We start from the raw sequence: 13,978 nt of genomic DNA on the forward strand, positions 1-13,978 counted from the left end.
GGAGCCGATAGCTTACAAGGGGCTACAAAAAACTGTAGAGTGATACGAGCTACAGTAAAGAGGTGAGCAAGTCATCCTATAACGAAGGATTGGAAATTATTATTCGAGTCTAGCAAACTCAGAAAGCTGTTTCTGAAAGCCTGAAGTCCTTGGGGGTTGCAAGGCATCTGTGGGTCTTCTCTTGGGTTACTCTAACAGAGCCCCCGGGGAAGGGATTTGGGCTGACTCAGAACACTTGCTCCTTGATGGGATCACGAAGGTACAGAGGAGGTTAGCTTCTGACCTTAGCTTTCTAGAGACAAAACCCTCAATGTTTTTTGTTCCCTTGGAGGACTAGAGAGAATCAAAGAATGTCAGGAAGTTGCAAGAAGTTCATTAGGGTTCTACACAAGCAAGACTTCACGTGAGTGGGAAGACTTCATACTTCAACTCAGTGCTCCTGAATTAGGGGATCGGGCCCAAAGCCCAGGCTCCTTAGGAATCACAGAAAGTCTACAGAAATGTAGAGTGTTTCTTGTCTAAGTGGCTATTTTACCAACTAGCCAAGGGACAGAGAGATTGAGTGAATTGCCTAAAGCCATTTGGAATTAGAAAGTATAGGTGTGGACCTTGCTCCCCTGTCATCTGGTTCCTACAGGGAGAAACTCGGACCAATAGCACCGACAGGGTTCATAAAACAGGATTGGTAAGCTGGAGACAGAGCTTGTTTATTTTTGAAGGGAGAGACAACTGGCAGAATTATTGGTACCTATCATTTATTAGGACATGCTCCCAGCAAGTCCTATTCAAAGAATGAAATTACATCCTGTACTTTAGTTTGCTCAACATTATGATAAGCCAAAAAAAATGCGAGCACAGGCATGTTACATACCCCAAGCAGCCCAGCTTGGTTTAGGCAATTACCTTGCCAGAACTGTCTCCCTCCTACTCTCCCAAGTTCCTAACTGTGGGCCTTGATGTTGTTACAGGAATGCACAAACTCATTGTTAGAAAGCATTTCCTGTATACAGCTCACCACTGCAGTGTGTAGACAATCTCTTTAGCACTAGGCTGTGAGTTTAAAAGTGTCTTAATGTGACATTATTTAACTCTCAAACAACATTATTCACATATGGGAAAGGCCAAGTTCAACTTAGTCCCAAAGCAACCAGCTAAAATGGTTCATTTGAACCCAGATCTGCCTGGCTTCAACGTTTCTGCCTATAGATTGAATAAATTAAAGAATGTGGGGGCACCTGGGTGGCTCAGTTGGTTAATCGGCTGCCTTTGGCTTAGGTCCCGATCCCAGGGTCCTGTGGGGTTCCCTGCTCAGCAGAGAGTCCTCTCCGTCATCTTCCTCTGACCCTCCCCTTGTACGTGCTCACTCTCTCTCTTCTCAAATAAGTAAATGAAATATTTTTTAAAGACTTTATTTATTTATTTGGCAGAGAGAGAGAGAGAGAGAGACAGCGCGAGAGACAGAACATAAGCAGGGGGAGTGGGAGAGGAAGAAGCAGGCTTCCTGGCGAACAGGGAGCCCAATGAGGGGCTCAATCCTAGGAGCCTAGGATCATGACCTGAGCTGAAGGCAGATGCTTAATAACTGAGCCACCCAAGTGCCCCTAAATAAAATATTTTTTAAAATATTTATAAATATTTAATAATTTAATATTTAATGATAAATATATAATAAATATTTATTATTTAAACTATTTTATTTTTAAAATTTTAAAATATTTTTTAAAAAACTAAAGAATGTGGGGGAGGTTGGGAGGGCTTGATACCCAGGATTCAGAAGAGTTCAAGCATAGACAAAATTTCATGCAAGGATATGGGCTTCACACTTCAGACTACAGCCCTATTATTGGAGGGATCAGCTTCAAACTCCAGCCTCAGCAGCAAGTCTCTCCCAGTCCCATTTCCACCAATTGGATTCTTCCTTGCTTTCATTGCCATCCTCCAAGGAACAGCACCCTTTCTGCCTTGTTTCAGGGGGTCTATGGTCTTCCCCTGTAGATCCATTTTAGCAAAGAACTCAGTGAAAACAAGGTCATTGATCTTTATACCGGTCTGCAATCTCCAGAGTACACAGCCATCTATTGCATGAGAGGTAGGAAAAGGTAACCAAACTTATATGTACCATTCACTGGTTACAAAGTCTAAGTTTATAGTTTATTTTTTATTGTTACATTTAAACTTGAGGATCCCTGGTGTCACGTGTAAATCATTACCAGCTCACTTGTTACTCATCTTTGGGGAGTTATGGGAAGAGTCTCTTTTTTGGTAACAATGACGGTTTCCAACCAAAATGCTTCCTGACTTAATACAATCCCTTCACATAGGGAGAGCATTTAATAATTTCTAATACTGGTCCCACCTGTACAGCCATTCCCCTAGGGGGTAGTCCGTGAAGTTCACTTACCCTTCTGACCTACCATTAGCATGAGTCACTGGAGCCCCAGCTCTGATCATCATTCCTAACTCTGAAAGGCTTAAGCCAATGTTCTTTCTGTCTTTCTCGGCTCCAAGTGCATCCATACCCCAAATGCAAATGTGAGGCAGCCCCAGGCCAGCTTCAGAGGCCTGGAGGAAGCCTGTTCATCTCAAGTTCATCAAGGAATCTTTATCTCCAAGGCTCCCTGAAGCCCCCAGACTAGCCCACCCATTTCCTTGGGGAAGGGGATGTGTGGACAAGAGGAAGGAGCTGGTGGTTCAGGAGATCTGCAGAACAATAAGATAGCTTCTTCTTTCCTTCCAGGGGAAAGAGTTGGAACAACCCCAGTTTTGATGGAGAGGGGACTGTTTGGCAGGTCCAAGGTTTGGACTTGTGGCTGGGCACAGGCTACCTTCTGGGCAGTTAGATAAAAGGAAGAACACAGTACAAGGAAGAGAGAAGCCACTGAAAGGGGGCTTCTCTCCTACTTTTTTTTTTTTTAAGCTTTATTTATTTACTTACTTGTCAGAGAGAGAGAGAGAGAGAGAGAACACAGCAGGGGGAGCAGCAGGCAGAGGGAGAAGCAGGCTCTCCACTGAGCAAGGAGCCCGATGTGGGACTCGATCCCTGGATCCTGGTCTGGCATCATGACCTGGGCCGAAATCAGGAGTTCGACATTTAACTGATTGAACCTCCCCTCTCCTACTTTTAAATCCGTTGGAATTCCTAGCCAGATGCCATTTGAAGGTCTCAGGGATCAGACCTGCCCCAAAGGAAAGGCTGAGCAAAGCAAAATGTCATCAATCCAGCAAGTAGGTAGCGTTGATGACAAAGTCACCAGGCCCAGAGGTTAGTTAGGCAATGCACTCAAGGTCACACAGTGGGTAGGTGGAGAAGCCAGGGCTGTAACCCCAGGCAGTCTGGCTGCAAAGTTCTTGCTCTTTCCTAACAGGGAAAACTGGGGAATGTGAGAAGCAGATAAGCAATAGGTCTGGGATGGGGGGAGGGTTGGGTAGCAGAAAAGCAGGCTTCATGTGTGACTAGATCAGAAAAAGCAGAGAGCATAAGTCCAGGACCTGTCCATACCATTACTCTTGGAACACTGAGTAGTGGTCACCGGACTTATCTTTTCCCCCCACTAGGCTGCACGTCTCTGGAAGACTGGGTTCCTTGGCTCCTATCTCCATAGTACCTACCAGGTGTTTGACATGACCTATGTGCTCAGGGTTGACTGCTTGAGACTCTGGAGGGTTTCTGAAGGGGAAAGAGGGAGTGATATCAGGCCAGATCACCATAGTCAATAGAAAAGGGTTCAAGCACATGGAAGGGATGGGAACAAATTAGGCCAAATGCTCAGGAAACCTTCTCTCTCTGGACAAGTGGATCTCCTCCTGTTGCAGAGGCAGAATTTCTTTAAGGCTTGGTGCCTGTACCCTGAGATTGTAGGCCTGTACCAGGTAAGGGTTCTGGTGTTTATGCACAAAAATGTCAAAGGTCAAGAGTTTTGCTGTGTGACCAGAAGGGGCCTCATTTAGCATCATGAAACATGTATGCTTTTAGGAGGAACTTTCCTTGGGGTCCTCATGTTGTAAGAAGGCTCTCACTGAGCGGTCCAGAGGTGGGGCTTGGAGGCTTGGGGGACTGATAGTGGAATTTGCCTAGGGAGGCATGGTGAGAAGACCCAGCTGTCTTTTTTTTTTTTAAGATTTTATTTATTTTTCAGAAAGAGAGAGAGAGAGCACACAGCAGGAGGGAGAAGCAGGCTCCCTGCTGAGCAAGGAGCCCGATAGGGGTCTCGATCCCAGAGCCCTGGGACCCTGACCTGTTCCAAAGGCAGATGCTTAACTGACTGAGCAACTCAGGCATCCCAAAACCCACCTGTCTTCATCACAAATGCATCTCCTGACCAGCCTTGAGCCACAGGGTTTTCCCAGAAAACTAGGTGTAGCCATCTTAAAGCACTGTGTGCTTTCTAGTTACCAGGAACCAGCAAGTTCAAAACACTGTGATCTTAGAGTTTTAGCCAAAAGAGGAATTTGCACCTTCCTCCAATCCGCACCCCCCATCCTATTTTTGTTAACCAAACAGTTCTCCCAGAGAAGAAGCCCTTTTGTCCCCCCAGCCCCCTCCAACTTAGTTCCTGGCCCATCTGGTGCCAGGGCCCATTCAGTGGTGTTCAGGCCTCCCCCATCAGGTTGCTGAAGATAACCACCAGTGATACCATCAGTAGGAGCCCAGATCTGCTTAAACAACCAACACACGTTCACACTTGCAGTCTTAAAAGAAGAGAGCACTACTTATTACACTGCTGGGGGGCAGTGAAGCCAGGGGCAATGGGCACCTGCTAGCCCCCATCCCACCATTTTGCTCTGAGGACAGAAGAGAACAGGTCTAGCAAGCAGCAAGGTGCAAAAGCAATGTTCTCAGCACCTAAAGAAGAGAGGGGAAACCGCTGAGCTTAGCGGACTGCCAAGACTGGCCAAAGATCCCCATGTTTATCCCTGAAGGGCGGTTCAGCTCAGAGGCAGTGTTCTGAAGACAGAGGCTTGCCCCTGCCCCTTTTCCTCAGGCTAGACCTCCGAAGGCCCAGGCTCCTGGCCCTCGGTGTGCTCATCATGCATGGAAAGAACCAAGCGTCCTGGACCAGAACCCGGAGTCCGTGCAGGGTCATTGCCAGCCACCAGCTGCAGCCCCAGTCCGCGCGAGCCAGGCCAGCATTTCCTGTTGCCTAGGCGCTGGGTGCGGGGTACCTGCTCCCCAGCGCGTGCCATCCAGAGGTGCTGCAGCCTCGGGCTTCCCAACCAGAGTGGGATTGGCCCCCAGGGAAGCTCTGCAGGACCCCCTAAACTCCCTCCCGCGGGGGAGGGGGGGAGGCGGGCCGCGTACCTGAGGGGGCGGACGGCCTGCAGTCTCGCTTCCTGCCCACAGCCGGCGAGGATAGCGCGGGTCCCCAGCACCCCCGGGCTCCTGGCGCACAGCCTCGCGAGGCGCAGCATCCCGACGTAGATGGCCATGGCTCTTTACGCGCGTTCCGGCCCCAGGAAACTTTTAAAGTAAAAGCCGAGGCGGCTTACTTTTAAAGTAAAGCCGAGGCGGGGCGAGCGCTGAGCGGGCGGGGAGGCGGGGAGGGTCGCCTCTGCCTATAGGGTGCGGAGGCTGAGTCCCGCGGGGCGGGGCGGGGCGAGGCGGGGCGAGAGGTGGAGGAAGCGGCTAGGCTCGGGGCCACCTTCTCCTGGGACCCGAGGCCCTCCTCTCCCACCTCGAAGATGTTTCTCTCCGGATCCGAAGGCCTCTGGCTGTGGCCGGCTCCCCTCCCGACCACTAGAGGCCTAGGTTTGGGGGCGCAAGACCTTGTTGATTTCGCAGAAGGGGAGCCCGCGGGCCGTGAGTGCGGGCGGGGAGAAGAGGCCGGGGCGCGTCCATCCCCAGAGTCCCGTTTAGCGCGCGGGTCCTGGGCTGCCTCCCCCCTCCCGGAGTTGGGAGTCAGAGGCCAAGGGAGCCGCGAAGCACCCCCCTACACACACACACACACACACACACACACACACCCGCCCCGAGGCGTGCCAGCTGGAGCGGAGGGTTTGCAGTGGCTGGGGAAGAGTGCGTTGGGCCAGCCCCTTCCGGGGCCCGAAGTCAGCTAACGGGACACCAGTTGGTACCCGCGTCTCTCCTGGGGCGGCCTTGACCCCCCGCAGTGCACCATGTAGGGTGGCATCAGTGACTGGAACCCGTGCTTCTCATCCCCCATCTGCCTGGCTCTTTCAGGCCTAGGGCACAACTCCGCGCCGGCCCGAGGCGTGAATAGAGAGCGGCTGTCCTGCAAGCTCAGCCCGCTGTGCCTGTTCCAACTCTGGTCCTGGCGGGGCAAGGTCGCACTGGGCACCAGAGAGGTCACGTCAGGTTCACGCTGTCTTGACCCTTCATCTGGAGGAGGAGGAGGGCAGCAACGGAGGCGGGAAGACTGCGGTGGGGTGACCTCCCCTTTCCTGCCCTAGAGGCAGCTTTGAAATCTGGGCCAAGCAGAAAGCGTGGTTAGGGGCGGGGCCTGGCCGTAGGAGACCTTTGCTCTTATCTTGGGACTTGGGCTCCACTGAGGTCCTGAGAGGAGGACTGTGCTGGTCCTCGTCATCACCCTGAGAGTGACCTCAGATCTCCCTGAAACCTTGACTCCTGCGGGAGGTCCGTACACTTCAAGTTGTGTGGAGATGGGGAAGGGAGGAAGATGGGGGGGGGCGGTTTGCAAGGGACCACCTTCCTAACAGAGAGGAACTTGCTGACTGTGACAGCTGCCCCATGAATGGAATGCCCTGGGACACATCCCAGGCTTGGAGGGGATCAGTGCTGCAGTACCTTGCTGGGTGGCCCAGGACTTGTGAAGTGAAACACTTCTTGTTTCCTTGCTAATTGGGGGGAGGGGGGAGGTAGGGGGAAGAGGAGGGGAGGAGGATGAGTTCCTCCTTGAACTTGCTCTAGCCTCAGCTCTCCATGCATAGGCTTCCCTGACTTCCCAGACACGAGAGCCAGGGAATATCAGCTGCCGGTGTCAGGATATCTTCCACAAGCCAGACTCTTCAAAGTTGTCCTCTCTGGCCTTCACCACCACCCTGCCAGGAACAGGCACGCCTTTGAATGTGTTGCTGTTTTTATGGATGAGGAGACTGAGGGTTCGCCCAGCTGGCTCCATCCTGTGGTAGAGCATGCCACTCTTGATCTCAGGACTATGAGTTCAAGCCCCATGTTGGGTGTAGAGATGCCTTAAAATCTTAAAAAAAAAAGAAAAAATAAATAAAAAACCTGAGACCCAGGTAGGTTCAGCTACTTGTCCAAGGTCAAGGTAAGCACAGGGAGCACAGGCCAAAGCTCAGGCCACACTTATTTGGTAGCTTTGGGGAAGTCCCAGGGCCTCTCCAGCTTCAGTCATCATCTTTAAAATGGGAATAGGGGCGCCTGGGTGGCTCAGTCAGTTGGGCATCTGCCTTCAGCTTGGGTCATGATCCCGGTGTCTTGGGATAGAGCCGTGAAACAGGCTCCCAGCACATCAGGGAGCCTGCTTCTCCCTCTCCTCTGTCCCTGCTCCTGCACCCATGTTCTCTCTCTCTCTCCAATAAATAAACGAAATCTTTAAAAACAAACAAATAAATAAAATACAATGGGGGCAATAATGCCAGCCTCATGCAGAGGGTTGGGGTAAGGATTGGGGCACAGAACCAGTACTCGACCCTTTTTCAGTGATTGTTAGCTTCTCCCTCCATCCTCTCCATCCTCCTATGTCTTACACTCTGAGACTTTCCCCAGTGTTCAGTGTTGCAAAACTTTTTTAGGAGGAGGAATTATTTTCCATCTCTGTAAAGTCTTGAGAAACCTGGTAGGCACTGGTTCTATGAACGGGGAGAAGGACTAGGAGGAAACAAAGTGACAGTGCCTAATGTGAGGGTCCCTGAGTCTGTTGACCAGAACTCTTAGGTCACTTGGCAGGGATGGTAAGCCAGGCATGTCACCAACCAGACCCTGCAACTTTCCTCCCTCTCCCTTCAACCAACTCAGTTCTGCACAGCTGCACAGCTGCACAGCTTTCTGCCCCAGCCCAGCACCTGACTTGCAGGGTTTATGGTGCCTGTGATTCTGCTCAGGCCACTGGTTACCCCGAGAAAGCCCTTAGCCTTTCCCCTTTGTCAATATTCTTCCCTTCTGTGCTTCAAAAATGAGCTCAAAATGTAAATGCCATTTATTGCCCTTTTAAAAAAAGATTTATTTATTTATTTGAGAAAGAGAGAGAGAAAGCACCCAAGCAGGAGGGGCAGGGAGAGGGAGAAAGAATCTTAAGCAGGCTTGTCTCGTGGAGCCCGACACGGGGCTCAATCTCATGACCCCAAGTTCATGACCTGGGCTGAAACCAAAGTTGGTCACTTAACCGACTGTACCAGTTTCCCCACATTTATTGATCTTTTTAAAAAAGTCTTAGTATCAACCTCTGAGTAAAGTTCAGAAGAGTTCATCACAGTTAGGGAACAGAGGTTAATGCTACACACCCCAGAAGTCACACGTGACAGAGGTTGAGAAGGGAGGGGTAGGAGATGGAGGGGCCGGGCAGATATCCCTGCTTTAACTTGAGTCCTCAAGGGAATCCTGCCTACCGGTGATGGAATATGAAATAAAGGAGTATGTTATTTAAAGTTGTGTAGGCAACCAGTCTATGTACGAAAATAACAGTAAAACTCTATTAGGAGGACTTGGGGAGGAGAACGACAGGGCAATTTCTTCCCTATAAAACAAAATCAAGAAATGGCTGAATACATATCATATTTAGAGGCAAATAGCATGAATGGTTAAAATCGTTCAAAATGGCTTGGACCTGAATAGACGTGACTCCAAAGAAGACATACGATGGCCAATAAACACATGGAACAATACCCAGCACAAAAAAAAAAAAAAAAAAAATGAAAAGGTGCTCAGTATCAGTAGTCATTAGGGAAATCCAAATCAAAACCACAGTGAGGTACCACCTCACACCCTTGAGAATGGCTATTCAAAAAATAACAATAAAATAGGGGTGCCTGAGTAGCTCTGTCGGTTAAGCATCTGCCTTCGACTCAGGGCATGATCTTGGGGTCCTGGGATTGACTCCCACATGGCACTCCCTGCCCAGCAGGGAGCCCGTTTCTCCGTCTCCCTCTGCCACTCCTCCTGCTTGTGTGCACTCTCTCTCTCTCTCTGTCAAAATAAATAAATAAAATCTTTTAAAGAAAAATAAGAAAAAGTAACCATAAAATAAAACAGAAAACAGTAAGTGTTGGCGAGCAGGTGGAGAAACTGCAAGCCTTGTGCCTTGTGGCAAGGATGTAAAATGGCACCGCCCCTGTGAAGAACAGTATGGCTGTGTCTCAAAAGTGAAAAATAATCCCTCCGTGATCTAGCAACTCCACCTCTAGCAGGAAGCATTGCAAGTAGGAACTTGAGCAGACATCCATACATGTATGTTCGTAACAGCACTATTCATGATAGCCAAGAGACGGAAACAACCCGGATTCCCCCTGGCGGATGATTGAGTGGATGACCCAACGGTGGTTTGTCCATACAATGGAATTTATTCAGCCTGATAAAGGAGGGAAACTCTCACATGTGTTATAAGAGAAGCGAACCTTCAGGACATGATGTTAAGTAAGACGAGCTAGACACAAAAGTGCAAACACTTCTAGGAGGTACCTAAGATGGTCACATTCCATGGGAAGGAGAGTGGTGGTTGCCAGGGGCAGGGGAGGAGGAGTGGGCACTTAGTGTTTAATGGGTACAGAGTTTTCATCTGGGAAGATGAAAAGGTTCTGGAGATGGATGGTGGTGATGTTACACAACAGTTTGAGGTAACTTTTTTTTTTTTTTAAGATTTTATTTATTTATTTGATAGCGAGAGATCACAAGTAGGTGGAGAGGCAGGCAGAGAGAGAGAGAGAGATGGAAGCAGGCTCCCTGCTGAGCAGAGAGCCCGATGCGGAGCTCAATCCCAGGACCCTGAGATCATGACCTGAGCCAAAGGCAGCGGATTAACCCACTGAGCCACCCAGGCGCCCAGTTTGAGGTAACTTAATGCCCCTGAACTTAATGCCCTTAATGCCCATGCACTTAAAAATGGTTAAAATGGGGAGCACCTGGGTGACTTAGTGGGATAAGTGTCTGATCTTGGCTGTGGCTCAGGCCATGACCTCGGGATCGTGGAATGGAGCCTCTCCTAGGGCTCCATGCTCAGCACATAGTCTGCTTGTCTCTCTCCCTCCCCCTCTGCTCCTCCCTCTCTCCCTTGCACACATGTTCCCTCTCTCTCAAATAAATAAGTAAAATTTTAAATATAAATAATATTTTAAATAATTTATATTTACATATAAACATAGATACATATAAATATAAATAAAATTTTAAAAATAAATAAACTTTTGGGGCACCTGGGTGGCTCAGTGGTTTAAGCCTCTGCCTTTGGCGCAGGTCATGATCTCAGAGTCCTTGGATCCAGTCCCGCTTCTGGCTCTCGGCTCAGCAGGGAGCCTGATTCCTTCTCTTTCTCTGCCTGCCTCTCTGCTTACTTGTGATCTCTGTCAAATACATAAATAAAATCTTAAAAAAAAAAAAAAAGAGTCATGTGCTCTACCAACTGAGCCAGCCAGTTGCCCCATATATGTTTTATCTCAATAAAAAAAAAAAAAATTTTTTTTTTTTTGTTTTTTGTTTTTTGTTTTTAAGAGAGAGAAAGGGAGAGCGCGTGAACATAGGTGGGGGTGGGTAGAGGGAAAAGGAGAGAGCAAATGGAGTTCCATGTGGGGCTGGATATCACCTGAGATCATGATCTGAGCTGAGGTAAAATGCAGAGCTCCCAGAGGAAAGTAGATACAGCTAGCAGACCAGATGAAGGAAAAGGGAGAGGAGGATGAGGAAGAGTTCTGATTTTGTTTTGGGGTGTGTGTGTGTGTGTGTGTGTGTGTGTGTCTAAGTAAGCTCCACACCCAACGTGGGACTTGAACTCATAACCCTGAGATCAAGAATCCGACGCTCTACCGACCGGGACAGCCAGGTCTCCCGGATTCTCATTTTGAAAGAAAGGATGACAGTGCCTGGAGATAACATAACACTCATACTCTGCCTGTCCGATGTGGCAGCCAGTACCTGAAGCAAAAAAAAAAAAAAAAAAAAAAAAAAAGCCTGATTTAAAAAAAAAAAAAAAAGTCATCTTAAAAATGGCTGTTTCTGGGGGCGCCTGGGTGGCTCAGTGGGTTAAGCCGCTGCCTTCAGCTCAGGTCATGATCTCAGGGTCCTGGGATCGAGCCCCACATCGGGCTCTCTGCTCAGGAGGGAGCCTGCTTCCTCCTCTCTCTTCGCCTGCCTCTCTGCCTGCTTGTGATCTCTCTCTGTCAAATGAATAAATAAAATCTTTTAAAAAAAATTTAAAAAAAGGCTGTTTCTGATATTCAAACTAAAAGTGAAAATTGGGAACTGGATCTGAACTGCCAGGCAGAGTAACATTAGTTTGATCACAACCAGTAACTGATGGCAGACACAGGCAGATAGGATCTTAAAACAATCACAGTTTTCCGGCAACTCAAAACTAAAAAGCTAAACAAGCTGCAGTCCTAGCATCTGTCATAGGTTGTGAAAGCCTTGCTTTTGTAAGACATGGAGGGCAAAAATTTTTTTTGGATGATGTGATTTTTAACTTTCCTTGGGTCAAAGTCAGGAACTAAGGTCAACCATGAAGTCTTGGGTAAAGACCGAGTATTATCAGACCCAAGAAAATTTATCTTCCTTTACTCACTCATTGGTTCTGCAGACATTCACTGAGTATCTTTTTGGAACCAGGCTCAGTGCCAGGCCCTCTGGCCTGAGATATCATAAGGCAGGACCTCTGTCCTCAGGGAACTCAGTGTCTAGCAGAGAATGCTTATCCTGAGGCTGACAATGAGGTGCCATGTGGTCAGTGTTGTGGGAATGGGGAAGAGGGGACTGGCACCTACCCTGGGCACGTCCCAGAAGGTCCCCTAGAGATCTGAGCTGGTTCCTTGAAAAAATGAACGGTGTGTTCATTTCCTATGCCTGCTGGAATAAACTACAAACATTTGGTGGCGTACAAACAACAGAACTTTGTTCTCTTACGATTCTGAAGGCCAGAAGTCTGAAGTCAGTCTTATGGGACTAAAATCAAAGTGTTGTCAGGGCTGGTTATTTCTAGAGATTCCAGGGGAAAATCGTTTCTTGCCTCTTCCAGCTTCTTGTGGCTTCAGGTCTGCCTTGCCTGCAGCCACATCATGTCTAATCTCCCTCAGCCGCCTCCCCCTCTACGTCCAACCTCCTCTGCCTCTCTTGCAAGGACACTTGTCATTACATTGAGGGCCCACTTGGATGATTCTGGATAATCTCTCCATCTCATGATCCTTAATTCAATCACATTTGAAAAGTGCCCCTGGCCATATAAAGTAATGTATTCACAGGTTCTGGGGATGCAGACGTGAACATCTTGGGAAACCATTAGGCAGCCCGCCGTAGACAGAACTAGGAGGAGAAACTGTGGACGGCTGATGGGATGTTACGGGGAAACATATATCAAGGGAATATGGTGAAAGTGTATGAAGGCAGAGAACAGGTATATTCTGGGAGTAGCCAGTAGTTTTATAACTAGGAAGATATATCTCTATCTATATATATCTAGGCTCTCAGACATATATATATATATATATATATCTTCCTCAATAAATGGAGATTTATGATTGAGGACATCCAGTCTGGGAGATGGAGAGACCTGGTCATGGGTCCAAAGTTGGCTGAATGAGAATTTGATCTCAAGTTTCTCTTCATCATATGGTAACTGTGTTCATTCATTCCTTGTTTATTTATATTTTCTGCATTGTAACATATTATAAAAGTAATATGTGCACCTTGTGACAAATATTCAAGGTACACAGTGTAATATTCTTCCAAATGTTCCTAGGTTCATACAGATATGTAGGCATATGTATGTGTTTCTCCATCCCCTCCCTCTCTCTATTTTTTTTTTTCCAAAAAATGAGATCATGTTGGAGAATTGATGAAATCTGAATGAAGTCATGGATTGTATAATAGTGTTGCTCTGTGTTAATTTGTTGACTTTTATAATTGTCCTGTAATTATGTAAGAGGTTTCCTCATAGTAGGGAGCTACATGCTGAGGTATTTACAAATAAAGAGGTATTGTGTCTACAGCATATTCCTAAATAGTTTAGAAATACCTATGTATTTCTGTAGTTAAATGTTAACAGTTGGGAAATCTGGGTAAGTGGCATCCATGAATTCTTTCTTCTATCCTTGCAACTTTTCTGTAAGCCTGAAATAATGTCAAAGTAAAAAAAAAAAAAAATTAATGAGATTGTGCTGTATGTCATCTACCTTACTCAATGACTTGCATTTTTTACTTGATCATACACAATATTTTTTCCAGGTCAATACACATAGTCCTACTCATTCTCTTTAATGCTGCGGGATGTTCTTCAGCATAATGTTCCACTGCATAATACACTCTGGTTTATTCAACCACTCCCCTTTTGATGGATTTGACTTTATTTTTATTTTTTAAAAAGATTTATTTATTTATTTAAGAGAGGGAGGGAGAGAGGGTGAGAAAGAGCAGCAGGGGTGGGGGAGGAAAAGGGAGAGAGAATCTCCAGCAGACCCCACTCCCTGACCCCAGCTAAGCAGGGAGCCCGACTAGGGGCTCAATCTCATGACCCCAAGATCATGACCCGAGTTGTAACCGAGAGCCAGATGCTTAACCGACTGAGCCACCCAGCAGCCCTGGATGGATTTCACTTTAACTGCCATCTTATCTATATTTTAAAGACTCATATACATTTTTATTTGTTTCTAGATTCTTTATGCTGTACCACTGATACCTGCCTGTGACAATTCTCTACTGTTTGGAGCTTTAGGACGAGTCTAATACCTGGTTGGGCCTGACCCTCGTGGCTATTTCTTTCTTTCTTTTTTTTTTTTTTAATCTCACGAAGTAAGTGTTCTTGGCAATTCTTCTACATTTATCTTTCCATATGATTTTGAT

General features: G+C 47.4%; 1 protein-coding gene across 1 annotated transcript in view; it reads right to left on the reverse strand.

The window, feature by feature from the left end:
* ACSF2 (acyl-CoA synthetase family member 2) overlaps positions 1-5,968 on the reverse strand; it is a 35,884-nt gene extending 29,916 nt beyond the window's left edge. Inside the window, exon 1 of the mRNA XM_082704671.1 lies at positions 5,300-5,968. Coding sequence (XP_082560797.1) covers positions 5,300-5,427 — 128 coding nt within the window. The 5' untranslated portion in view covers positions 5,428-5,968. The remainder of the gene's footprint in view (positions 1-5,299) is intronic.
* Positions 5,969-13,978: the final 8,010 nt, after the last annotated feature.

Source organism: Mustela nivalis (genome assembly GCF_964662115.1).
Source record: "Mustela nivalis genome assembly, chromosome: 17".
NCBI classification, from domain to species: domain Eukaryota; kingdom Metazoa; phylum Chordata; class Mammalia; order Carnivora; family Mustelidae; genus Mustela; species Mustela nivalis.